Source organism: Podarcis cretensis, assembly GCF_951804945.1.
Source record: "Podarcis cretensis genome assembly, chromosome: 8".
NCBI lineage: Eukaryota > Metazoa > Chordata > Lepidosauria > Squamata > Lacertidae > Podarcis > Podarcis cretensis.
The window spans coordinates 68,591,211-68,617,985 of NC_137177.1; the positions used below are offsets into that span (position 1 = coordinate 68,591,211).

A 26,775-nucleotide genomic window follows, 5' to 3' on the forward strand; every position below is an offset into this window, starting at 1 on the left:
TTGTTTTCTCTTGCACATATGACATTTAGATTGCAAACTTCTTGGAGGCAGGGACCTGTGTTTTTGTTTACGATGGTCTGCAGAGCGCCACAATGCCACCATTTACACAATAAATAACCATTGATACCTAGAACCGCACTACTGAGCCTTCCAAGCAATGCAACACGAGGCTTAGGGCAATACCTGGTATTGGTGCAGAAGGCTTGATGAACGCATCAAGAGAGAAAGAAGGTGAAGCGACCGGTCTGCCCCAAGCATTTACAGGCCTTTTCCTAAGCGGTGGATGTGGCAAAGTCCCACTTCCGCCATAGGACCAACTGCGGCTAATGGGTGGGGACCTTTGAGACTGAAGGGATGGAAACTGAGAAGCAGCCACTGGTGAAGGAGGCTTTGTCTCTGTGACTAAATGTAGCTGCCCTGGCCAAGCTACACGGCGACTCACAGGAGGGCAGAAGACCTATTGGGGGGGGGGATAAGTTTTTAAAAGTCCATTAAAATAATAAAATGTAGGCATAAATCAAATCCTCCCAATAAAGTCTTATTGTTGGAAACATGGATAAAACAACCACAACAACAGATTCCATGTATTGATTATTTATAGCAGACAGCATCTTAAAAAGCAGAGACATCACCTTGCCAACAAAGGTCCGTATAGTTAAAGCTATGGTTTTCCCAGTAGTGATGTATGGAAGTGAGAGCTGGACCATAAAGAAGGCTGATTGCCGAAGAATTGTTGCTTTTGAATTAATGGTGCTGGAGGAGACTCTTGAGAGTCCCATGGACTGCAAGAAGATCAAACCTATCCATTCTTAAGGAAATCAGCCCTGAGTGCTCACTGGAAGGACAGATCGTGAAGCTCAGGCTCCAATACTTTGGCCACCTCATGAGAAGAGAAGACTCCCTGGAAAAGACCCTGATGTTGGGAAAGATGGTGGGCACAAGGAGAAGGGGACAACAGAGGATGGTTGGACAGTGTTCTCAAAGCTACCAGCATGAGTTTGACCAAACTGTGGGAGGCAGTGGAAGACAGAAGTGCCTGGCATGTTCTGGTCCATGGGGTCACGAAGAGTCGGACACGACTAAACAACAACAACCACCTTACACACACACACACACACACACACACACACACACGTATCTTCAGATAAAGACCCTGTCCCAACCAGGTAGACCACTGGGATAGGTAGAACTCTGCTTATTATTTTAGTTTCTACGAGAAACATCCATCTCAAATAGATCTCAGTTGCCTCAGGCATAATATGGAAAGCTGTATAAATAAAACTGGCATTAAGTGCTTCAAGTGTACTTGGGATTCAATGCACTGAGTGCTGTCTGAGCAACATGGCAATCACTGTGATACAACTCAGGTTATTGTACATGACTGAAGTGCTAGAAGCAAACAGCAGGGTATAAAGGGGCCTATGAAAAGCATTAAGCAGTGACCTTATAAAATGAATGACATCACCTTTACCTGAGGTCCATTTTCTAGCACAAGCTCAAAGGCTGTTCCATTGGAGCCAAACCGCAAAATGTCTCCAGGGCTCACTTTCACTGCCGCGTTCTGAATGTGGCAATCATTAACAAACGTTCCATGGGTCGAGTTGAAATCCCGGAGAATGAAGCTGTTTTCTGAATCGCTGAATTCGATGGCTGCATGGTGCTCTTCAATCCCTAGAGACTGAAAGTTACATTTCAAAACTAAGCAGCATAAAAACTTCCTGGAGATACAGACTTGTTCAATACTACTGCTTGATACTTGTTTCTCAAACCAGCTTCACGCCTACTGGAGTCACTAAGCAGTTCATAATTCACCTCTAGCCAAGGTGTGAACACCTTTGCATAGACATCCCAGCTCTGTCAGCTTCCCCTGTTGTGTACAATTCTGACACTAATGAAACCATACTGATGTGAACAGCTTGGGGGGAGAAACTGTGACATGCACTGAAAAACAACAACTTCACTGCTGTCTATGGTGGTAAAGTGAGCATCCCCTAAATTAGGCTGTGAGAACCCCTGATTTGTAGTAACTAAGATGTATGTTCCAGGGTATGCCTCTGCTTTGCTCCCTGTCTCTTTCTTTCTGTCTCTCTCTCTCTCCCCACTCCACTCCCTGCTCCCCTATTTTGCATCTGGCTCCAGTTGGTGGACCCAAGTTGGGATTTCTAGTAAAAAGTGAAAACAAAAAGAAATTAGATCCTACAAGCCACAGAAGTCTACCCCAGAACACAGTCTGAAAGCCAACAATTTGGTGCAGGTCCCATCATCCTTAGCCACTGGCTATGCTAGCAGAGGCTGATGGGAATTGGGGCCTAACAACATCTGGAGGGAGACAGGACAGTGAGCTTCATGGCTGAGCAATGATTTGAATCTGTATCTCTCTGGTTCTGGGTCATGTGTGTAGCCAAAGGGGGGCAGGGGGGAAGTTGACCCCCCAGATCAAGTAAAACAATAGAAATACTTAAGTAACTGACCAACCCTGTTAGTTCTGCCCATCCTAACAAAAATCCTGGCTATGCCCATGTCCTAGGTCCATTACTTTTACCCAGAGGTGGGGAACCTGTAGGTGCTCCAGATATTGCTGGACTCCAACTCCCATCAGCCCCAGCCAGCATGGTCAACAGCCAAGGATGGTGGGAGTTGTAGTCTAACAACATTTGGAGGGCCAGAGCATCCCCATCCCTGCTCCAACCACCATAAATCACAGGCAATTCTGCACAAGGTAAGAAATAACGGTTCTAAAACGTGGTAAGCCATTTAACAGCAAATACAATAAGCAGAATCAGCTAATCTGATAAAATCACCTTCAGGATGATGTCAGAGTCTTCATGCCTTCCTATAGTGGTTATCTTTGGCCTCAGTGCCAAGATGCCATCAGGACTCTTCAGAAAAGCCTTCATGGTGTTGCCTATAAAATGTATGCAAAAAGTAGGTTTGAATGCTCATAGGAGAGAGCACAGCCATGAATATCATTTTTTGTTTTGTGGTAATGCCGATAAAACAAAAGGCTGTTTGATAGCACCTGCTCGTGAAATGCCTTTTAAGGGTTTTTCTTAGGTGCCTTAAATATTATTGTTGATAGAAAGGCAGCATGTAAAGTTCTGTCAATGTTAGGCATCTCTGAGGAGGAGACCTAATGCAATCAATAAGGGTGTTTTGTTTTTATTATGGTATGTATTTTTTGATTGATATATATTGTACATCATCCTGTAATCTTCGGATGGAAGGTGGAATAGAAATTTAATAAATAAGAAGTGCATTAATTTCAATGGGTAGAACTTAGATGGATGCATCCCATTTAGCTGTGATTTCTGCAATAGCTTCCTTCCCACTCTACAATTTTATGTTTACATCCATTTTTTAAGAGAATGAATGAAAACAAACCCCAAGATCAAGCAGGCGAAATAAATGAAGCGAGCCAAAAATAAGCTTTTGCTCCTGCCAATTCCCTGCCTCCCAATTGCACAGGAGGTGAGGTGGAGGAGGAGGGACTTCTTTACAGTTGTACGCCTAAACCATGCACTCTGCACATGCTTAAGGGAGTAACGCTCTCACCTTTAGCTTTCTTCCTCCAGGGGTTGAAAGCATGTGGTCGGACTAAAGCTTGGAAGAAATTAACACACACACACACACACACACACACACACACAAAGAAACACACACGACACTCCCCACCCCACCCCACCCCCAGTCCCGCCACGGCCCCAACCAACCTCCCCCTCAATCCAGTCGAGCAGAGCCGCCACCTTCAGGCCTGTGTGCGCTTGTGTAGCTGTCGGGCTCGTCTCCATGGCAACCCAGCTAGGCCGCGGCCTCCACTTGGAGGCAGAGCATGTGAAGGAGGAGCGAAGCCAGCCCTCCGGTGACCATGGCAACCGGATAGGCCCAGCTAGGCCACCGCCTCCGTCTCCATGGCAACCAAGAAGGCTGGGCTAGGCCGCGCCATCCCCCGCGCGGCTAGCTTTCGTTTCTCCCCATTCCGCCTTGACAAACCGCCTTTGCGATAAGGGAAACCTTTGACAAACACCACCTCTCCGCAGTGATCATCCGCACTCACACGTGCGTTTTATTTGCCTTTATTCCCCGCCCCTTTCCCCCTGCAAGTTGCCAACCCAGCGTGATATCCTCACGCCCAGTTTCATCCTCACAACGACCCTGCGAGGTGGGTTAAGCTGAGAGGCAGGAGCTTTAAACCTGAATAGGGATTCGATCCTGGGTCTTTCCAGTTCTAGTCCAACAAAGTGGCCACAATAAAGTGACTACAGTACAGCTTAGTGTAAGGTTCCAGGAAAAGGCTTTAAAGGCAGGTGTAATTTGACTGTGAAGCATTTTGCATTCATGGTTCAAATTCAGTGGTGCCACAGAGTACTTGGGAAAGCATCCTGGTTTGTGGGCAGAAGCTGCCCCCATTGGGATGGGGACGAACCGTAACTGAAAACACTGAGAGATGTAGCTAGTCAACGGAAAACACTCCTCTAGCAAAACAGAAATTCAAAATTCTTACAGCAAAGCATGTTTCTGAAGCGCTCTTTGATGATTTCATTATGATCTATATTAGGACCTATCCTATTACTCGATTGTAAACAGCTATGAACTATTTTTAATATGGTAGTTTTGTATATGTGACCGGCCCTGGGAGGTTGTGCTGAAGGGAGGGTAAGAAATCTATTTATGAACAATTAACAATTATTATGAACAGTGAGCCCCCATAGCTTAGTGGTAGAACATGTGCTTACACTGCCGAAGGTCTTGGGTTCAAAACCCCAGCAGCTCCAGGTATTGCTAGGAACGGGCTATCTGAAACCCTGGAGAGGTGCTGCCAGTCAGTGTAGACAATACTAAGATAGATGAACCAAAAGTCTGATTTTGTTTATCACTTCCTATGTTTTGTGCTTTCCCATACCCCATAATGAAAAATCAGGAGTCAGGGATGCTTTAGCTGAGATTCCTGCATTGCAGGGGGTTGGACTAAATGATCCTTGGGATCCCTTCCAAGTCTACAATTCTAGGACATGCTTCTAATGCCAGTTTTCATTCTAAAAAAAAGGTCTGTCAGCTGATTGTCTCCTGTTCAGTATTACATACGGCTGAGAAAGCTGTATTGATGCTGCAGCTGTCTCTTCTGCACCAAGTAAGTGATTTATGCATTTATCAGACATAGAACTTGATTTTTTTTATTGCAGCCCTGTGTGGCTTCACAGCATTAGCAAAATGCAGCAACAGATGCAAAGACACATATATAAAGAAAAGCAATTGAACTAGAGCTACTAGCTGATGTCTATGCTTACCTCCAGTAGTTAGGAAAATCCAAGGCCCTCTACAGTATGAGACCAAAAAGCAAAATATTATAGCTTCTTCAGGAGCAGCATGTAAAATGGCAAGCTGTGCCTTAGTGTTTATGTACATGAAGCCCAGGATACAGCCTCTCCCTCCAGCCTCAGAGATTTAACTACCAGGAAAGATAGAGGGCTAAACTTGGCGGAAGGGGAGGAAATGATGATTCTGGCCAATTCACATCCGTAATATAATATAAATAAAATAAAACGAAGGGTGCTATATTGGGGCAGAGACCAGAAAATCAGGGACTGTAGGAGCACATGCTTATTATTGTACTTTGCAAAATGTGTGATGCCTTTACACATTGCTAAAAGAAACTCCAGGTTAGACAACACACACATCACACACATTCTTTTTTAATAAAAAGAAAGCTCACCCACAGCATCCCAAGTCTGACATATTACATATTGAAATATTTTTTTATTTACAATACAGTAGCTAAAAATTTTTGTAAAAAGGCTGTGTGTTAGAAAATCAGACTGTCATCTTCCTGTGGGAACCTGAAGTATCTTTGGTTGCTTGGGGGGCACTAAAGTTTACTCCTTTAGCAGCAGTTAACTTCCCTCTGTCTCCTTAACATTTTATTTCTCTGTGATGGATGGATATATATGGCACCTGTGCATTCTACACATAATCTAAAATCTGGTGAAAAGAGAGCCTTTCATATCTCAGTGAACAGAAACTGCCAAAGTAAAGATGTAACCATGTCAAGCATCTGGAGAAACCTTTTAAAAATGACTGCCGAAAGAGGCATACAAAAATGTGTCATAATTTATATATATAAAAGTTCCCACCAGTACGCTTTGTACATCTGTGATAACGCCTGTTTTATATTCAAATGAACAAATAAAAGCTTTTATTTTTGTTGCTCTGAAAAAAAAAAAAAAAGTTCCCTATTGCTAAAATTCAGGTTCATCCTGGTGCAGGGGTGGGAAACCGCCAGCCCAGACTAAGGCAGGCACATGAGACCTCCCCATTTGGCCCATGGCGCCATTACAGTCAAGCCATACCCACCTGTCCTACACTAGGCATATTTTGTGATGTCACGTGATTGACAGGTGAGCAACCTCTTCCTCCTGTCACAATTTCCTCCACAGGGAGTGGCACTGAAAAGGATCCAGCCCACCGACCAGATCTGAATTTCATTACACTGGACATAAGAGGATTCATTTGTGCTTTGTTTTCACCAAGGCAGCAGACTGGTCGCCTGGCTTCACTTCAGGACAAGGCTCTCATGCTGAGAGAAAAAATAAAATCCTACATATAAAAAACCTCTAGCATGTCAAAAAGAAGCTAAGGCAAGCATCCTCTCTCTGGCAGACTAGTATTATATGCACGAGGAAATTAGTTTCTAAAATGGGGAAACATTTGACACAAGACCCAGGATCTAGCTTGACGTGTCCCAGACTGATCCACCTCATTCAAAGAGTCACCAAAATAGGTGTGCGGTTCGCCCCGGCTTTTTTTAAAGCCACAAACTTGACATTGCCACAGAAATCAAGTTTTTAATTATGTGTTTGGTCAGCAGTCCATACAATTGCCTCAAGTCTCTTCCCGGCTCTCTGTGTGCTTATTGGGAACCTCATCATACTGGGGCGGAGGGGTCAGAGGCTCTATTGTTATCCGCCCTGTGTTATTTCCAGCAGGGAGGTCTAAGTTGAGGTTTTTTAGGTGTAGCTTTTCGGACATGATCCTCCGGACTTTCAAGGGTTTGAGTCTTTTGCTCAGGCGGGAACTGTGTCTGCTGGGCTGATGTTCAATGTTGGGCCTTTCTTCGGTGGCGGCGGCGGGCCGGGTTGGCGTGGTTTCGTCAATCCCAGTGAGAGATTCGTAGGAGGGCAGAGACATACTGATCCTTGCGCTTCTGTCTATGTCACTGAGCTCAGGGTGCCCTGTGTTCATGACCTCTTCGTAACTGGGCACATAGTAGCGAGAGGGCGTCTCCTCATCCTCTTCTTGACTGCAGAGGGAGAATTTAGAAGTAATCATTGTCTCGCTTTAGCACTACCTCATTCAGGTTACGATATCCCAAAAGCCAGAAAATTCACTGGCTGGTATTTTATTTTATTTAAAATATTTTTTATCCAGCAAGTCTCACTAACGTATTAAGCCTTACACTATTAAGACTGTTAAAAAAAAACACACACACCAGCAGTTCTGCTGTTTGCCAGCACCACAAAAACATGGGCCAGAGGCAAAGATCCTCACTGAGCTTTTCCTTCTTCTTTTTTAAACATTGGAAGATGGGAACAAAGCTACCAAGTCACAGAAGACATGGGCAAGTGGATAGCTCTGTTGGTAGGACACGAGACTCTTAATTTCAGAGTCATGGGTTTGAGTCCCATGTTGGGCAAAAAGATTCCTGTATTGCAGAGGGTTGGACTAGGCAATCCTTGTGGCTCCCTTCCAACTCTACAATTCTATGGTTCCATCTGTGAATACAGAGGCGATATGATTTGACTGGAACTTTGAGGCTTGGTGCCTCAGAAACATGTCATTTTTATGATTCAGCTCATGGAGAAAGATGGGATCTGTGATTGGATGAGATTGGGGGAGGGGACCTGTGAAAAATAATGAATTTCAATATTGGCTTACGGGATCCAATGTGTGTGTGTCTTTCCTTCTCCCTCTCCCTCTTGCCTTCTCTCCCTCTTGACCCCTGTAGCACCCCGCCTTATTCCTCCCTCTAACAAAGCCACCCTTTTTCTGGAGAAAGTAATTCCCATCACCCCTGACCACTAGTCATGCTGGAAGGGGCTGGTGGGAATTGTAGCCAACATCTGGAGAGCCACAAGCTCTCCATCCCATATATCAATAATTTGCTTGCAAGGCCTGATCGTATCTGGTATTGCGACGATCTTCTCACCTGTCTTCCTGTGGCTGATGCTCAACCGAGACTTGCTGCCGTATCCTAGAGATGCTGTCATTTTCCCTTTGCTTCATTCGGTCACGGACACTCAGACAAATGGAGAAAAGCAAGAGCAAGACCCCAGCACCAGCCAGGACGTAAGCCACTGAAAACGTATTGCTTTTATACGTATTTCCTCGACCACCGTCGGGCTTGCTGCTGTTTCCAACTGAGTGTGGCTTCCCACTTGGGCCAAATCCAGGGACCAAGTTCCAGACAGCCATAATGATCCCGAGAACAAGCATCCCCAACCCTATTGCTGTCAAAGCATAGTGAGATCCATTCGACCTGGAGTGGGCCATCCTGTTATAATGCTGGGCCCCCTTGATCTGGGCACGGGGATGGGGTGCGGGTGGGCAATTCAGAGCATATCTTCCATAAATCAAGGAACAAAGTCCAGGAATGGCTCCAGTTTGGGTTCCTTCCAAATACCTGAGTTTAAAATGAGACCTGGAGAAAGAAAGGAGCAAGAAAAAAATTAAATGACATAATTTACAATGAAAAAATCTTACCCCCTCCTTTCCATATCAGTTAGGTGATTTTTGCAAGCCATTTTCTTCAACTTACCGTATTTTTCGCTCTATAGGACGCACTTTTTCCCCTTCAAAAATGAAGGGGAAATGTGTGTGCGTCCTATGGAGCGAAGACGCCATAGCCCCGCGACCCTCTCCCGGCTGGAGAGGTGACGCGCGGCTATGGCAGGAGCCTCTATAGTCGCGCGTCACCTCTCCAGCTGGGAGAGCGCGCGCGGGGCTAAAGCAGCCCCCTGCGACCCTCTCCCGGCTGGAGAGGTGACGCGCGGCTATGGCAGGAGCCTCTATAGTCGCGTGTCACCTCTCCAGCTGGGAGAGCGCACCCGGGGCTAAAGCAGCGCCCCCCCCCCCCGCGACCCTCTCCTGGCTATGGCAGGAGCCTCTTTAGCCGCGCGCCACCTCTCTAGCCGGGAGAGCCGCCTGGGGCTAAAGAAGCCCCACTTACTCTCTCCCAGCTGGAGAAGTGACGTGCAACTATGGCAGCAGCCTCTCCGCTGCGCCTTTCCGCTGCTCCCTGACCTGCTCTTTGGGGCTGGTGGTGGGCTTCCCCCGTCAGCCCCAAAGAGCAGATCGAAAGGAACCTGAAGCCTGGAGAGTGAGAGGGGTCGTTGCGCACCGACCCCTCTCGCTCTCCAGGCTTCCAAGGTAGCCGCCTGAACGCACCTTAAACGGCACCTTTTAGAGCGGGAAAACAAGAGGGGGAAAATTCTCCCCCTCTCTGCGCAGCACCTCCTGCCGCTTCGCTGAAGGGGCACTGGGCAGAGAGGGGGAGATTTTTTTTCTTGTTCTCCCCCCTCTAAAACAAGGTGCGTCCTATTGTCCGGTGCATCCTATGGTGCGAAAAATACGGTAATTTATTTTTCTGCATAATTTCCACTAATATGTGCATTTTATGTGTGCTCACTTTTCACTGATACACATTTGTGTACACAGCTTTTGGCAGTAGAGCTGCATTGCAAAATCCGGAGAAGCATGAATTCAGAAGCACACCTGCACTTTTCTTCACTTCACACTGGTCTGAGTAGTTCAAATCAGGCCAAGTAATTTTTTCTTTTATTCTAACCTTCCACTACCATCATCCCTGACCCTCAGCCATGTTGGCTGCAGCTGGTGGGATTTGTGAGTCTGAAAACATCTGGATGGGACCCACATTGGCAACCTCTTTTGAACTCTGCAAAGCTGCCTGAATTTTTTTGCGCTGGGAAAAACAGGACGGAAGTAATTTAATTTAAAAAATAAATACAGTTGAACCTCCGTTTTCGAATGCAATCCTTTCCGGAAGACCAGTCAAGTTCTGAAATGTTTGAAAACCGAAAACTCAATACGGAAGCCTCAAAATGGAAAAAAAATAATATGAAAAACTCAATACAGAAGATGTCTCGGAAGTTGAAGTTTGAAAACAGAAACATTTACTTCCGGGTTTACAGTGTTCGAGTTCCGAATCAAAAACAGAGGTTCCACTGTAAATAAATAAACCAAGGCTCTGTGGAAAAGGCGCATTTTGGAGAGGGATCTGGAGGAAGTTGGAGAGTTTAGAGAGGCACCCCCACTGATAACAGCAGCAGCTGCTGCTGCCGCTTTCGAAAACTACCACAGGCTTGGCACTTCCTCTGAGGTAACTAATTGCATATCTGCTAATTAGCTAGCTAAGGTAAATACACTTTAGCTAAACACCCAACACTAGTTGCTCCTCCTGGAATAGCCATCAACCCACTGTTTAAAGATGGGAGTATAACAGAGAGGAGGCACGTCTTAAGGGCTATAAAGGGAGAGCTGATGGAAAACTACAAACTCAGGATAATTCCACTTTGCTTGTTGGTGCTGCGTTTGTGTGAATCGCAGCAAAGAAGTTCCTAGGCATGTGCTCCACGAAGGGACGGACAAATCTGTCAATTTCACAGTCTCTCAGCATCTCGTTTGGTGCATGGGATTTCACTGGTGCATGGGATTTCTACCACTTTCCAATTTTTAAGACCTGTCGAAAATTCATCAGCATTTTGCCCTGAGGCACACAGTTCTGTCCCTTACATGCAATTTTGCTGAATATAGTTTTGTATATTATTTTCATGAATATAATATGTTCATTTTTACCTTCACTTTCCAACTATTAACACATTTTTTTGGTTGAACAAGTACATGGCAAAAATCTGAGAAGTGCAAATTTCAAAGGACTGCCGTGTTTCAGATCTCACGACTTAAAAGTGATTTATATTAAACAAATAATGTTTTTCTCTGTTCTCTCGAGCAGCGGGCTTTGGGAATGTGGGTATCATTGACATGTCCCTATTTTATACCTGTGAAATGTTGGAGGCCACGAAAATGGTGCACGAAACACCATTATAATAAAAGAAAACCAATGCGAGAACAATATACTCATTTATCTATAAATGCCCTCTATTTTTCACATTTTGTTGTGAGTGCCAGTGCTTTGGGCAGCCAAAACAGCACCATCCACTCATAAGAGGGAGGTATCAATAAGCTAGGGGATACCCCAACATTCACAGAATTTTTTTTTTTAATTGCAAAACAGCCTAGCAAGGGCTGAACATGATCAGTGAGCAAGAGGGGAAGGGATATTTGGAGCATCCTGGGAAAGTGCCTGGTAGGAATTGTGTACAAGGGCCAACCCATCCTGCAACATTTTGTTACTAGTCCCTCTGGTAATAATTCACATCCCACATCTTCCACCCAAGTATGGTGCTCAGATGCCAGACAAGGATCTACATTTTAAACTTGAATGTAAGAGTATAAACAAACACCACAGCTGATGCTGTACAGGGCTTCAGGCAGAGTTGTCTCCCAGCCCAACCTGGGGTTGCTGAAATTTGAACCTAGAATTTTCTGCATGCAAAGCAGTTACTCTGCCACTGAATGAAGGCTTTCCCTGCATATAGATGAAGCAGAGCAGAGCAATGGAATAACTTGTCCTTACACTGAGCCAGACCACTAGTGAATAATTGTTGCCCACACTGACTAGCAGTGGCTGTCCTGAGGTTCAATCCAACTAAGTCCTACTCAAGAGTAGACTCACTGAAACCCATGAACCTAAGTCATGACATGGTGCGCTCCTTCTGGGGTAGTTTGCCCACCTTTGGTCCCCACCATGTACTCAGCTCTCACCTGTGGCTCCTAGAAGCTGTCGGCATGCGGCAGCAGCCACACCCCAGGAATGGCTTTGGCTGGCTGGCTAAACCAGGTGAGGGTAGCTGATGGGTCTCAAAGTCTCAGTGAGTTAGGAACTTGCCCTGCAGGCTCTGGCAGATTGAGCAGATGAGACCAATAGTAGGTCCAACAGCCAAGAAAGCGGTTTCTGCATGTGCTGTAGAGGGAAGTGAGGGGATATCTTCAGGAGAAGGCTAAGGAGTAAATCCTACAAAAACCCAGAGTGGAGTCCTTAAGACAGTTGGATGGCGCCTTGTACACCTCCTTCTGGCAATTCCTGCAGCCAAGCTGGTGCCACAAATATTGCTCTGCTTTCTTGGGACCACATCATCGAGGTTGAGACAGGAGTCTTGTTGTTTGAGCAGCCCAGGACCTCCATACGCTTGCGCCCCATAGAGGCCACTTTGGTGCTGCTAACTCAAGATAGACGGATGCCAACAAGAACTCTTAGTAGGACAAGTATTGGAGTCTTTTCCAGCCCTACTGGGAGATACCAAGGATCAAACCTTCTGCATGCAACACAGATGCTGTCCCAGAGCTACAGCCCTTCCGCAGCACATTCAGCAATAGTTCTGTGCAGCTGTCTGACTGAACCCAAGATCCAATAAATACACCTTGCTCTGCCTGTTTCCAACTCTGCCTTCCCTAGACTAGAAGTGAAGGTTCAGGCTTAAACCAACTAGGTTAAAAGGAGCTGTTTAAGCAATCCAGATCTTTGAACCTGAACTAGCCAGTAATCATTACGATTAAGAACAACGCCCAGCATTAGCAATCTGGCTGTGTGCCAACATTTAAAGCACTTTGTTAAACTCGGTCGTCACAAAGGTTACCTGGGATTCAGTCATTCACTCTCACTTGTCAAGCAAAAAAAGGAAGAAGATCGAGAGAGAGCTTCTGGCTGTATTTATTTAGACTTCTGGTCCACCCTGACCTTGGATTCAAGTGACAAGGATATTATGACTAAACATCAGGAAGGACTTTCTGACAGTAAGGACTTTCTGACACGAAGAGCTGTTTGACAATGGAGCAGCCTTCTTCAGGAGGTTGTGGACTCTCCTTCCTTGGAGGTTTTTAAGCAGAGGCTGGATGGCCACCTGTCACGTATGATCTAGATGAGATTCCTGCTTTGCAGGGGGCTGGACTAGATGACTCTTGAGGTCCCTTCCAACTCTACAATTCTGTGATTCTATGATTCCCAAGACTACAAAGCTATGGGGGAAACTTGGTCATCTCCAGAGCAGACTGAACACCTGTTCCATCATCTCTGGATTAAACCTTTGCAATCTCAGACAATAAACTCCGCCGAGCTTCAATATGACTACATCATTGCTTGTTCTTTTTTAAAAAAACCTGAATCTTTTGCCCCTGTCAATGATTTACCCCATAGATGCGAAGGTGTTGGGAGGTAGCAAAAGTGAACCCTGTCCTTCAGGCCAGTTATGCCCGTTAAATGAGGCCCCGGCGAGAGAACTCACCCCGAAGCTACGCCACTGCGTTCTCTCCACCTCCAACCCCACCTCTTTTGCAACTGCTAATGGTACTATGGAGCATCTGGAAACAGAAGCCAAAAAGTTGCTGCCGGTTTGCACAATTGATGACGAATCCAGCATAACCCAAAACGAGAATCAGAGGCTGGCATCGCTTGCGGCACGCTTTGGTTCCTTAGAGACTCCCCCACCCCCTTCCTTGTTTGCCATTGCTAATTAAGCTTCCCATCACACTCAGACTGAAGCCTACTGTGTGGTCACAGTGGCAGAGCAAGAGGCAGAAAGTGCTCAAATCTTCGAAAATGCCGACAGCCAACATGTTTGCAGCGCCTAAATAGTGAACAGCTTGGCACTGGCAAAGAGAAAGGGCAGACAAGCCGAGACGCATTCATGGAAAAGAAAGAAAGAAACATTATCCACGTGCAATTCCAGATGGCTGTGGTTAAGCAGAACTTGCTCACTGTTTAGGTTTGGGGGGGGGGGCGGTAGAGGGGAGGAGCGTTGGAACAGCCCTACTGCCAATGGACACTCTTCCCCACCTCTCCAGTTCCTGTCAGCTGCACTGCTTATTGCTGAATGGTAGGGTGGGGTAGTGGTTAGAACCCAAGCTACCAAGGTGGTGTCTGGGCACAATGGTGCTCTTGAGGATATCTGAGTCACCCCCTCCCTAGATCTTTATGGATCCTCATAATTTTACAAGGGTCCCCTCAAAACCATCATCAAATGGGAAGGCAGTGATGCAAGACCAGGCTTTCTCAGTGGCAGCCCCAAACCCTAGAATTCTACTCCAAATGATATTTCAGATATATCTGCTCCCACTGCAAAGGTTATTGAGAAATTGGTTCCAGGCATTTTTTCATAGAATTGTAGAGTTTGTCCATGCAATTGGAACCTGAAGTGTTATTTGTAGTGCAGTCATAAAAATACCTTTTGCACTCACTGTTGTTTTATTTGAATTGTTGGTTATTTAAAATGGTTTTATTATAATTACAGTGCTTTGTTGTAAGTGTCATAGGCTGCACCATGGTACCTTTGGGAGGGATGGATGGATCAATCAATCAATCAATCAATCAATCAAAGGTCACTGCTAGGTTCAGAGATGCATTTGATGATTTGCTGGTGGTTTTGCTCTCTCATCTCATGTAAATATCATGAAGATCTATGAGGATCCACATCTTGAATTGATCCCCCCCCCTTTTTTTTTTGGTGCTGGCAAACAGATCTGTAGTTTTTTTACTTTGCTGTCTGATAAAAACAGCAACAACAATGGTGTGTTAAAACGAATCAACTTCAAAGCAGAGTCTGAGAAGCTGGCTTGTTTCACACCAACCACAGTTGATGGTTTGGATGTAACATTACACTGTGGTTAATCTACTATGAAAGTGAAGGAAAAGAGGGGGAGGGAGGAGAGTGTAGCGTCAGATTTACAGTGGTTCATCCTTGCAACACTAAACCACGCTGGAGCCACCGTTGCATTAAAAAGCTCCCTAACTTCAATAGAGTAATTTCTTAAACAAATGAGCTGACAAGGTTTCTGTGTCGGGAGCACCCTAGCAAATACTAAAACCCTCCAAATCACGGTAAGGTGGGCGGGAGAATTTCCATTAAGTTAAGTGCTTCTTGGTAACTCATCAGCTGCTAACCTAACAAAGCTAATGGACATTGTCTTTGCTCCTCTGTTTCGTTTACAGAGCAATGGCAGAGATGTGCTCATAGCTGCTTTTAAGCAGATAAAGTGGTCGTTTGGAGGTTAATTACTCCTGATAAAAGCCATTTTGCCGAACAATATTAATTTGGCCCAACCTCCTCTTGAGCTGTAATCGTGCATGTCTAATGAGAAGCAGGGCAAGAGATCATCATCATTACCACCTGTTCCTCACTCTGCATAGGTCCTCCAAGTGTTGGGTGGCCCTGAGGAAACCAGCAGGAGGATTGGGCTGCTGGAGAATTCATTCAAAAGCATTGCCCCCTCGCGTGGGCCTGGCCGGGGAGGCAGGGCGCAGCTGCCGCCCCAAATCAAGTAAATAAATAAATAACAATACTCAACTAACTGACCAATCGTCTCGCAAATAGCTTGGTTCTGCCCCACCCCCAACATAAATCCTGCCCAGTTAACATAAATCCTGGCCATGCCCATGCTCCCTCAGATGTCATGGACCGGCTGGATGCAGAGGAACGGTGGGAAGATTCAGCTGGGGAATTCCCAAGGGAAGAAGGCTCAGAGCCCGGGGATTGGTGATGGGATGACGCGAAGTGCTCGGAGGGAGAAGATTTTGGGGGAGGCGTCAAAAGCTGAAGAGGTAGCAGGTTTAGTAAGCAGAGAAAGACTGTGGCAGAGAGAAGTTGGCAGGGGTGTCAACTTGAATAAAATATTTGCATAATCAATCACAAGACACCACGCATGCACACCATTTGATTTCCACGAAGATGAAATCTTGGAAATCAGCCTGGAAGAAGGGGAGGATCTTCCTCCAAGGTAATGCTGTGCTAATCCCCCCATCATCAATTGCTTTCAAAAGCCCCCCCTCCCCCCGATCCATTTCTATGGTGCTGCTGCTTGGGGTCTTTGAAGGGTGGGAGGCAATAGAACAGGCTTCCTCAACCTTGCCCCTCCAGATGTTTTTGGCCTACAACTCCCATGATCCCTAGCTAGCAGGACCAGTGGTCAGGGATGATGGGAATTGTAGTCTCAAAACATCTGGAGGGCCGAGGTTGAGGAAGCCTGCAATAGAAGCTGCTGGGGACTTCCAGGGAATTGAGGGATCTCAACTGAGGGTTTGAGAAGGGAGCCCTTTCCTTTCCGACACAGGCAGCCCTGTTTAAGTTCTACTATTCAATGGGCCATGAATACTGTAAATAAGCAGTATGTTATAAAATACTTAAAATAATAAAAACAGGCTGGGTGACACTTCAAACCTTTTTCTTACACAGAAGCTGTAGCTAATACAAAACCTGGGGGCGGGGAGACAGGGAAAATGTGAAATGTATAGAAAGAAAGGACACAGCAAAGAAAAAATTAAAGACTGTGCAGGAAATTACAGCATGACAAACTGAGAAGAACAATAAGAGGAAGTGTTAGGGTGCACGGCCAAACCCAACTGTGTGACCCAGACAAACTAGCTTACAGCAACCCACTGGTCCTAGTTAAAGACCACGGCTAAAATAAAGCACACCTGTCACTCGCCGCAATTTAAATTTGGTGCCACATACAAGGTGTGCCACTTTTGGCTGGGATAGGATGGCCTCATGTCATACAACATCAAGTGATGGATAGGTGGGCAGCCCCACCGACCCGTCAAATGTCACCAGTGAAAGGTTTGGGGACAAATAGTTCCCTAAGGTTGATGTAGATAGGAAGTATAGTATAATGGGATGAATGTCACACTCTTGACTGGAGAGAGATGGGTTTGAATCCTCACTCAGGAAGATCTCCAGGTAACTTTAGGCCAGATGACATTTCCTCCTCCTTCACCTCCATAAGAACATAAGAAGTGGTTGCTGGATCAGGCCAATGGCCCAAGTGGTCCAGTCTCCAGCCTCCAGAGCTTCCATTACGGTTGTGGATACTTTTGGTACAGTATTTTTGATCCGGATTGGAGAGCGGCAGAGAGGGCATTTACAGGATATTTAGAAGGCATTCCCCACTTTAGGCAATTTCACTTATGCACATAGGGTCTGAAACATAAGCCCTGCGTAAGAGGACAAGTCGCCAGTATATGTTTTAAATTTCATATTTGGGAATTCTGTGTGCTGTCGTTAAGCCGCCCACCACAGAGGCTCCGGCCTAGGCAATGCATATATCCCATGAGGAAAATGTTTTTTTAAAAACACAGATGTGGAGCAACTGGGAAGAACACGAAGGCCACCCTGGTGTCCTTTTAGAGGAAGGGTGGGGTACAAATGAAACTTAGTCACAGCAAACAAGAACTGGAGGGCCTGTTCCAGTTTGTCTGGATGCTTGAACTAACACCATAAACAAGCAGGTATTAACAAGGTGGGAGCACACACAGACCCTACTTGGTACATTGTCCAAGCAGAACAATGGGGAACCTCAGGCCCCTTCAAGTCTCCCTATCCGGCCCTCGGGACTCTTCTCAGGCCACACCCTCTTTAAGCACTTACACCGGGTGAAATGTGTCATCAAATTCTGATAATGCCTGAATGCAGGACGAAGAGAGGCATAGATACTCTCCAATTTTTGTGCAGTTGAAATCCGGTCTCCTCTGGGGTTGTAGCCAGTGCTGGCCTTACAACCTACTGAAGTTAATGAGCACAACCAACTTAGGTCTACTGATTCCAATGGAACTCCACTGAGTAGTACTTAGCTGAATGCAATGCTAATCCAGAACCACTGATCCACCCAGCTTTCCCCCTTCGCCCTGCCCAGTGCTGTAATTCGGCCCCCAGGAGGTTCTCCATGAGAGTATGTGGCCCTCGGCTACTCTGAGAGGATTTCTGTACCTCAGTCTTCCACCAGCAAGCATTCAATATCTGCAAGGTGATTAATGCACTCAGTCCCTCTGCCTAACCTAACTTGTTGCTAGGATAAAATATGGGGGAAAGGTGGAAGAGAGCCATTAATAATTATTAAACTGCATTTCTAAAAAAAAATAAATCTGCTTTTAGAGTAAATGCATTTTAATGCTTTTTATTTCTTTGATCTTAACAGTGTAAGCCGCTCTGTGGGCTTATCTGGAAGGTGAGCTAGGTACCTCCATGATAAAATGATAAAGAAATAAAATAAGTTCCTGCTTCCTTGTTCAGCAGCCCAGGCTTGGTAGATGCTGTAGCTAGCAATTGCAGGAGAACGTGGGGAAAGTTTTTGCTCTGAACATCTAAGCTTGAAGAACTCTGTAGGTCACAAAAGCTTGCCTCTGGCGTTTTAGCTGTTTTCATTCACAACCCTCCTTTTCATCCATGCTTTGAAAATCCAACTTTTGAAGAGCAGTGAGGTTAATGAAAGGAATCTCTCAGAAAGGGCATGAGAAACGACCATGAGGTGAGTGTAGAAAAGATTGGAGCTATAGAAGGCAAGTGTGACGTGTGCCAAGTGGAAAACACAAGCATTCTCAGAGAAAAATGCATGCATGTTTCTAGTCCTCACAGAGGTAAAAATATGAAATTATGCTTATAAACACAGGCACTGCTTGGTAGTGATGTGGCTTCTGCAATCCAATTTAGGGCGCTTGAGGTTAAGCATGTCAAAATGGTTGTGCAGTCAAAAACTCTTGAACTTAAATATTAGGAGTTGTTGTTCAATAAAGGACACAGGGCTGGATTTAGGTTTGATGAGGCCCTAAGCTACTGAAGGTAGTGAAATACAATTAAGAAGTATATTAATAGTGAAATAATTAAGCTCTTATTAAGCAATTATTATTATTAATAAGCAATTAATAATAAGCAAATAATAATAATAATAATAATAATAATAATAATAAGCAATTATTAAACTTAAAATGACTGGGGGCCCATTACTTACATCATAGGAGCCTACACAACACAACACAACACAAAACAAAACAAAACACTGTTGCTGTATGTAGGTTTTATTTTATTTGTTTTTAATCTTATATTTTGGAAATGTGCATCCAGTTTTTTTCTTTAAAATTTTTCTTTATAATTTTTAGGGACCCCCAAGAGAGTGGGGCCCTAAGCTATAGCTTGTTTAGCTTATATGTAAATCCAGCACTGAAAGGACACAACATAGTCCTGCACAGGTTTTCGTAGAAGCAAGCACCAAGTATTTCAGTGGGACATACTCCACTGTAAATGAGTTTAGGATTGCAGTCTTACAGTGTGGTTTAAATGTTGTTTGGAGTTCACACAGGATAATTATAGGGTAACAATTTGCAGCAACCCCCGACAAACTACAGTGCCCAGAATTCTTTGAGGGGTGTGTGATTGTGTTTTAAAGGTACAGAATGTACTATTTACTGCTGATTTCATATTGTATGTGTGCTTTTATTCCATATTACGTTATATATCTGATTACCATTTATATTGTACGTATGTTGTGTTGTGAGCCCTATCCGGAGCAATAACAAAGAACAAATAAAACAAAACAAGCAATTGCACAATCAAATTGTTGCATTTTCCAACTAAGTTAATTTTCAACTGAAATTAATAGACCCATTCTGGTCATGGCCATTGATTTCCACGGGTCTGTTCTGAATAGGATTAGCATTGGATCAATCAAATTCAAACCATGAATTAAATAATACTAGTTTGAGCACACCCAAAGAGCCATACATGATAATCTGCATATTTAAAAAGTGATTATACACAGCTTTATCTGTTTCACAGCCCTTCATTATTATTGTATCTATTTATTTAAAAAAAATTTATAGTTTATATGTTGCTATTGACAGAAATGTATCAAAGTGGTTTACAGTATAACATAAAACTATGCAATAAAAACCATTAAAAAATAAAATCAAACATCAATTAACTATTTTGGAAACGTTAAGTGTGTCCCTTTCAGAAATGCACTTTTTCTTTTGCAGTACAATACATGCAAATATTTGCAGACACAACAGAAGATATTTAAGGTTCAAAAAACTGGTTTAGCTTGATGCAGAACATGCCTGGTCCTAGCAGCAGAGAGAGAGCGGCTTCCCTACAAATTTTGACAACTGTTGCTGCCCCACTGGCTCGCCAGGATGCTGCTACACGATCACCTGTCTGTAGGAGGTCACACTCATGATTGCCACCTGTCAGGGAACTGACATCAGAGCGAGAGGCGGAGGCAGGGCTCCAGAGCGATGCCGGAGAGGGGACCAGCAGGGGGGAAGGAATTCAGCGTAACACCAGTAGAGAAGAGAGGGAGATGGAGGAAGTGAAGACAACTCTCCAAGACCCTTCACCAGAGACTAGTGGAGAGAGCGCTGACACGCCCCTGCCTTCCCCGTACTTGCGCAGACGAGTTCCGCACAGGGAAAGTAGGAGGAGACTAGGCATCAAACAGCTCTTATGCTGGAAGAGGTTCAAGAAACGCCCACTGACGGATTCTGCAAGTGACTGACCGGTCACGGAGTGTGAGCTGTCAGCCAAAGCATGGTTGGACAGGCAATATAACTAAAACTGAAGGCAACTTACGCACAAGTAACCCCCTTACAACCATTACAGCACCTTATTATCAAGGAGAGATGCAGGTCCAATTCCAACCAGTGCACGAAGAGGAGATTAACGTACACAGGCCTGACTAGCAAAAAATCATAGCTAAAAGGAAAGGTGAAATTGACTCAGTAACTGTGTAGGGGCACATAACACTAAGTCAGAGGTGAGGCATTTCAGACCTTTAAGGCAAATGTGGCCCTCTAGATTCTTGGATTGCAGGGGGTTGGACTAGATGGCCCTTGGGACCCCTCCCAGCTCTATGATTCAATTGTTCAGTCATTCAGTCCCGCTCCAAAAACAGGCTGCTAAAAGCCATATTGACAAAGTGGTTTTTCTTTGGGTGTGTGGGATGGGGGGAGACCAGCAGTGAAAACCAGAGGCTTTTGAACTTTGATGAAGATGATGATAATTTTATTATTTATACCCCACCCATTGGATATAATCTTTATATTGTTGTGGCAAGTAATGTAATGATTTATGTATAGGTTAAACCCTCCCCCCATAATTGTCATAGGAACCTCAAAAACCTTTGTGCCCGACCATTACGGAAATCTAATATAAATCTAATATAAATCTAATATAAATTCTTAAGTGAACCTTAACTCAGGTACAGACCTTGAACCACGTTCCTGTTTATGCTTCCAACACTACTTTAGCTTTTTTAGGAAAATTAAATGCCACAGCATTGCATTGGGATGTAGTGGAGCTGGGGCAGTGGACAAAAAACTGAGCTACAAAACAACATTGAGCTGAAGCCAAAGATGTAAGAAATCATACCGATAGTTCTGGGTACAGAAGGAAATTTCTGATCTGCTATCCTGCACTATGAAAAGTGGTTCAGAAGCTTATTGTTGCATTTTCAACATCCAACATCCAATTTGGTGGAACGTGGTTTTAGTGTGCTTCTCTCCAAGCAAATAAATCAACTTCAGATTACTAAACATGGTGGTTTAAGATTCCTGCTACGTGACTTTAAAGCAGAGAAACTGGTATCACTTCATTAAGCCCACGCATCGTATTAAGAATTTACAAAACAGTGAAGTACAGTGGAACCTCGGGTTACGTTACCCTTGGGTAATGTTAACTTCGAGTTGCGAAAGCGGCAAACCTGGAAGTGTTTCGCCGCTTGCGCATGCGCAGAAGTGGTCTCTCAGGTTGCGAAAACTTTGGGATACGGCCGGACCTCCGGAACGGATCCTGTTCGCAATCGGGGGTACCACTGTAGTTACTAAACGTAGTAAGACTCTTGCTAATTGACTATGAGACTTTGAAAAGTTGGTATCATTGGAGCAAGTTCATTGGTGTTGTTGAATTAATTAAATAAGATAGTTTTAATTGGAATTCTGAATTTTTTTGTGTTATTATCCTCATTAGCGGGTCATGCAAAGGGCTTTTCTTAACAATACTTTCAATAGGGTACGGGGCACTGGGAATGAGTTTATGGAACTGAGGGGGCAGTGCCTAAAAAATGTTTGGGAACAACTGCTTTAAAGCATTTCTGAGCCACTTAATATTTTAAAAACTCTTAAGTGGTACAGGAAAATATAACATAAAAATAATAAAACAGAATTATGAAAATAGAACAGAATAAAACTATTATCCTTCCTCAGGAGCAGAATATAAATGCAACTCCCTTCTTAGGAAATTTCTCTTTACTGTACTGACTTCTCACTATCTTTGTTTCAATTGGCCTTTGGAAATTAACCACACTGTTATGCCTGTTCTATTTGGATCACTGTACTGCTCTTCAGTTTTATTATATACTTTTTATAATTTTATAATTCTATTTTTGCTTGAAATGCTATTAACTGCTATGGAACTTTAGTTAATTGGCATATAGAAATATTTAAAATCAACAAAGAAGCAAGGGGGTATTATGAAGGTTTGAGGATACATTTCGCCCAGGCAGAAACACGCAAGGTGGGTGCGAGCTATGTGTGTATGTGGGGAGTGGTCTGCAAAGTCCGAGGACCAGATAGAAAGACTTGGATGACTGCATTCAGTCCCCGGACCTGAGGTCTCCCTCCTCTGCTTTAGACTAACTTCTGGAGGATGTTGAGAGAAAACCTAACCTAAACAAGGTCTTTACCACTGTCCTTAACTGTTGCAGTAAGTACACCCACTCCCATAATTGCTCAGTTATAACTTTTCTGCCGGTTTGATTGTATTCATCTAGGACGCAATAGCAACCTAGGTTCTCTCTCCCATTGCAGGGCGTTAAATCAGCAAACCAAAGCCTGGGCCTTTGGTGATGCTGTAACATGCCCCTATTGCGAGTGATCAGTACATACATTCGAACTTGGTCTACATTTGCCACAGACTGCAGATGTGGTGGGGAGTCAGTGTGGCTTACTGACCGGAGCTGTCCTCCATATATTTTGAATTCCATCCCCCTCCCTACCAAAGAAATTGTGCACCTTGTATTTCCAAAGCCATTTGGCGCCTCAGCCTGAGCGCACCTGCCTGTGAGAGAGAACCAAGGCTAGCCATGCACTTGATCACTTGGATGTTAGTCCACAGAAGTTGATGACACACACACAAACACCCTAATCTGCTACGCCATCAAAAGTGCCGCAAGGCTCTGTCTTTGATACGACAGCCACTCTTCTGGAAGGCTTAAGAGCTGTGTGGGAAAGTGAATGCCAATCAGAATGGAGGAGAAAGCCTGTGGCCTTCCATATGTTGTCATAACACAACTCTCATCAGCCCCTAACTGGGATGCCCACTTGATCAGGGATCAGGGATCACGAGTCCAACCATGTTGAGAAGATCCCAGGAGGCTGGCAGCGTAGAGCCCTGAGCTGCAATCTCAGCTCAGCTTCAAAGTTCATGGGTGACTTTGGTTCAGCCTCCATCTCTCGACCTAGCCCACCTCGCAGGGAAGTTGTGAGGACAAGAAGGGATCATGGGAAATTATGACAATCAAGTTTTAGCTAATGCAGCGTCTCTTGCAGCCAAAGTTTACAGGTCTGAAGGCAAATAAATGTCCCCCTTTGCATCTGGTAATAAAACTATTACCTACACATTTTCATCCACTTTTTGCAAAGCAAGCAATCCCAAGGTACATCAAATATAAAAATCCAACTAACAATACAACAAGCCCAGTTAAAAAACATTTCACACTATGTAAGGCTCTCCAAAACCAGATGCTTTTGTGGACAACACCCATCAGCTCTGCCAGCTGAGGATGATGGGAGTTGTGGTCCAAAACATCAGGTTAAAAGTAACCGCTACTGTACTTAAAAATCAGTGGCCTAAAGAGTCAAGCTCAAAGCTGCTCAAACTCTGCTGTGATTCTGGGCACAGTGTACATGCTCAAAAATAAAGAAATCATCAGCATCTAGAGATGTTCCAGTCATTCAGAAGCAAATGCAAAAGATATGTGTGCGCGCGTCTGCAAAACTGCCTTCCCTCCGAAGATCGGGCGTGTAAGGGAAACCTCCAAGATCCGGGACGCAACAGTTGGGAGAAAAGCTCCCGCCTGGGCAAAGTCCTGCAAAAGCCAAGAAGAATGGAGAGAGAAGAGGAAGCGAGGGAGAGGCAGGGCTCCCTGCCGGAAACGAAGACGCTGCAGGAAGGGTGGAAAGAAAGGAGGAAGGGGAGGAAAACGAGAAGAAGAAAAAAAGAAGCACCGCCACTTTGCATGCGCGCGCATTTTCGGAAGGCAGGAAAGCTGCCATCCTAACCGCGTTCCTTAAGCAGGAAGGATGCCTCTTTGAGTCTCCAACAGACGCACTTGCACGCAGGCCCCACGTCCCGTTTGCTAGGTGTTTGGCTTGTCCTCCCCCAGCCCCTCGCCGAAGAAAACGCGAGTCCGGGGCTTTTTCAAGAGGAGAGAAAACGAGGAGTCGAAGGCACGCACAGCGTCGCCACTCCCTCGCAAAGCGAGGGATCGGCCATAGCTATCAACTTTTCCCTTTCCTTGCGAGGAATCCTATTCGGAATATGGGAATTCCCCTTTAAAAAAGGGGAACAGCTATGGATCGGCCTCGGATTAGGGCCTTAGGGATCCAGCGCTCCCCCAGACGGAGAAGCAGAGAAACCGGACTCCGGCGGCCAGCAAGTGGTTTCACGCCACCTGCCTCGCCCCGCAGTGCCCAGCCCGCCCCGTCCTCAATGGTTCCCTCTCTTCAAAAGAGTAAAGCGCAGACTTTTAATATACGATCAACCCGACGGCGGGTGAGCCTGCAACGTCTCTCACTTAAACGCGCACACACACTCTCTCCATGGTTCCTACTAGGGAGCCACGCCGAGGATGGCAGCGCACCAGGCGCTGGACACCCCACCTCGTCGGCATTTCTGAGTCTCCCCATAGTCAGAAAGCGCACGTCGGACAACACTGAAGCGGCCCCATCACAGAAATCCCCACCGCGGAGATGTGGGGGGGGGGGAGCCCCCGTCGAGCTTGGAGAAGGGGCTCTCACCGCCCACCCCCACGAGGGGCGGGTTTGCTTAGGGAGGGGGTCCCGCTGGGCTGAGCTCACCTGCGCGCTGAGCTGCGCCCCGCCGGCGTCCGCGCATGGTTCCCGGAAGGCTACGAGCGCGCTCCGTCCTTCTCAGTGGGGGTGGCCGAGCGTCACGCCCGCGGTGGCCGCCCCCGGCTCCGGCGCCCTGCCCTCCCGCGCTCGTCCAGCACCGGCGGAAGCAGCCGCGGGCCGGACGGGTCCTAAAGCCTCCGGTCGACTCTTGCGCCCAGCTGAGCAGCTTGTAGGGCGCAGGAGGGCGGCGGCGGGTAGGCAGCTGCGCCAGCGCTCGACGCAGCCTTCCCTAAGCTCAGGAATGGGGAAGCGGGGTCCCTCCCGGACGTCGTTGGCTTGCAACTCCCATCAGCCCCAGTCGCCAGCCTGGCCAGTGACCAAGTCCAAGAACATCTCGAGGGCCGAATAATCCTACGCCCCCGCCGATCTGGTTGGACTAGAACTCGGGGGCATCCCATGAAGCGGGATGCTGAAAGGCAGAGAAAACAATGTGTACTTCTCCACAGTGCAGAGTTAGCCTATGGAACTCACTCTCACATGAAGCAGTGGTGGCCACCAAGTTGAATGGTTTTAAAAGAGGATTAGACATTATTGGTTATGGATTTATAATTTGATTTGTTAAATTTGTTCAATAAAATATTTTTTTAAAGGGAAAAAAGAGAGGATTAGACAAATCCACAGAGCCTTTGAGTGACTTCTAGTCACGATGTCTATGCTAGAGGCAGAAAGGCTTCTGAAGAACAGTTGCTGAAATCCCCACTTGGCCCTGACACTCACTGGACGACCTGGGGCACCCACATATTCCTCTTCCTATTGCTTCAACCTCCCAAAGCCCCCCGACTGCCGCCCAGTATTCCAGTACAGCAGAAGGAAAACAAAACTAGCCCTGGAAAAGATTGACTCATGTTTGGGAATGGTTAGCTAAAATTGAGCCCCTAGTTTCAGAGGCAGTCTATAGTTGAAAATCAGGTGCTGCTCATTGGGACCCACCCCTCAGCTTCATAGAAGATCAGAATACAGTGGTACCTTGGGTTACATACGCTTCAGGTTACAGCTGCTTCAGGTTACAGACTTCACTAACCCAGAAATAGTATCTCAGGTTAAGAACTTTGTTTCAGAATGAGAACAGAAATTGTGCGGCAGCGGCGTGGCAGCAGCAGAAGGCCCCATTAGCTAAAGACCTCAGGTTAAGAACAGTTTCAGGTTAAGAACGGACCTCCAGAATGAATTAAATTCTTAACCCGAGGTACCACTGTACTGAACTAGGTGAACCCAGGGGAGAGATTTCCTGCTGCTGGAGTTTACAGTGGTACCTCGGGTTACATACGCTTCAGGTTACAGACTCCGCTAACCCAGAAATAGTGCTTCAGGTTAAGAACTTCGCTTCAGGATGAGAACAGAAATCGTGCTCCGGCGGTGTGGCGGCAGCAGGAGGCCCCATTAGCTAAAGTGGTGCTTCAGGTTAAGAACAGTTTCAGGTTAAGTACGGACCTCCAGAACGAATTAAGTACTTAACCCGAGGTACCACTGTTTTTTAATTAGAGGTGACAGAAATCGAACTTGGGCCCCACTGCATGCAAAGCGGGTGCTCTTGCAGTTGGCCGTGGGCCTTCCCCTATATAATCACGGGTGGAAAGCTGGAAGTAAATCTTCTTCCTGAATACGCCCTCTGCGTTCGTGTCTTACTCTCCAAAGTGCCCTCTCACCCCACCTGCTCTGTCATAGAGACATCCTTTTACTCATCACTCTCCCTACTG

At 45.7% G+C, this 26,775-nt stretch overlaps 2 protein-coding genes and 1 long non-coding RNA gene across 4 annotated transcripts in view; 1 reads left to right on the forward strand and 2 right to left on the reverse strand.

Annotated features, from left to right (window-relative positions):
- Positions 1–3,924, reverse strand: part of FHAD1 (forkhead associated phosphopeptide binding domain 1) — a 37,572-nt gene extending 33,648 nt beyond the window's left edge. Inside the window, exons 1-4 of the mRNA XM_079989349.1 lie at positions 3,711–3,924; positions 2,802–2,905; positions 1,472–1,678; positions 184–457 (exon numbers count right to left, since the gene is read on the reverse strand). Coding sequence (XP_079845475.1) covers positions 184–457; positions 1,472–1,678; positions 2,802–2,897 — 577 coding nt within the window. The 5' untranslated portion in view covers positions 2,898–2,905; positions 3,711–3,924. The remainder of the gene's footprint in view (positions 1–183; positions 458–1,471; positions 1,679–2,801; positions 2,906–3,710) is intronic.
- A 4-nt stretch (positions 3,925–3,928) lies between these two features.
- Positions 3,929–6,113, forward strand: LOC307222227. Its single transcript, XR_013841647.1, has 2 exons — positions 3,929–4,056; positions 5,045–6,113. It is a non-coding gene; the product is annotated as an uncharacterized lncRNA (long non-coding RNA).
- TMEM51 (transmembrane protein 51) lies at positions 5,675–25,184 on the reverse strand. 2 transcript variants are annotated; one of them, XM_079987234.1, is made up of 3 exons: positions 25,025–25,184; positions 8,201–8,692; positions 5,675–7,294 (listed from the first exon to the last, which is right to left on the reverse strand). In XM_079987234.1, the coding sequence occupies exons 2-3, from the start codon at positions 8,542–8,544 to the stop codon at positions 6,877–6,879; spliced, it is 762 nt and encodes a 253-aa protein (XP_079843360.1). In that variant the 5' UTR covers positions 8,545–8,692; positions 25,025–25,184; the 3' UTR covers positions 5,675–6,876. The 2 variants fall into 2 exon arrangements, with proteins under 2 accessions (XP_079843360.1, XP_079843359.1); XM_079987233.1 differs by lacking the exon at positions 25,025–25,184 and adding an exon at positions 11,896–12,135.
- Between the last annotated feature and the right edge of the window lie 1,591 nt (positions 25,185–26,775).

What these genes read in the sequence shown, in the direction of transcription:
- TMEM51 (XM_079987233.1), bottom strand. Translation starts at nt 11,921, where the DNA reads ATGCCGACAGCTTCTAGGAGCCACAG. An exon ending in ACAGCTTCTAGGAGCCACAG is followed by an intron (nt 8,693 to 11,895) that starts GTGAGAGCTGAG and finishes TTCTTTCTCCAG; the next exon opens with GTCTCATTTTAAACTCAGGT. An exon ending in CATCAGCCACAGGAAGACAG is followed by an intron (nt 7,295 to 8,200) that starts GTGAGAAGATCG and finishes CTCCCTCTGCAG; the next exon opens with TCAAGAAGAGGATGAGGAGA.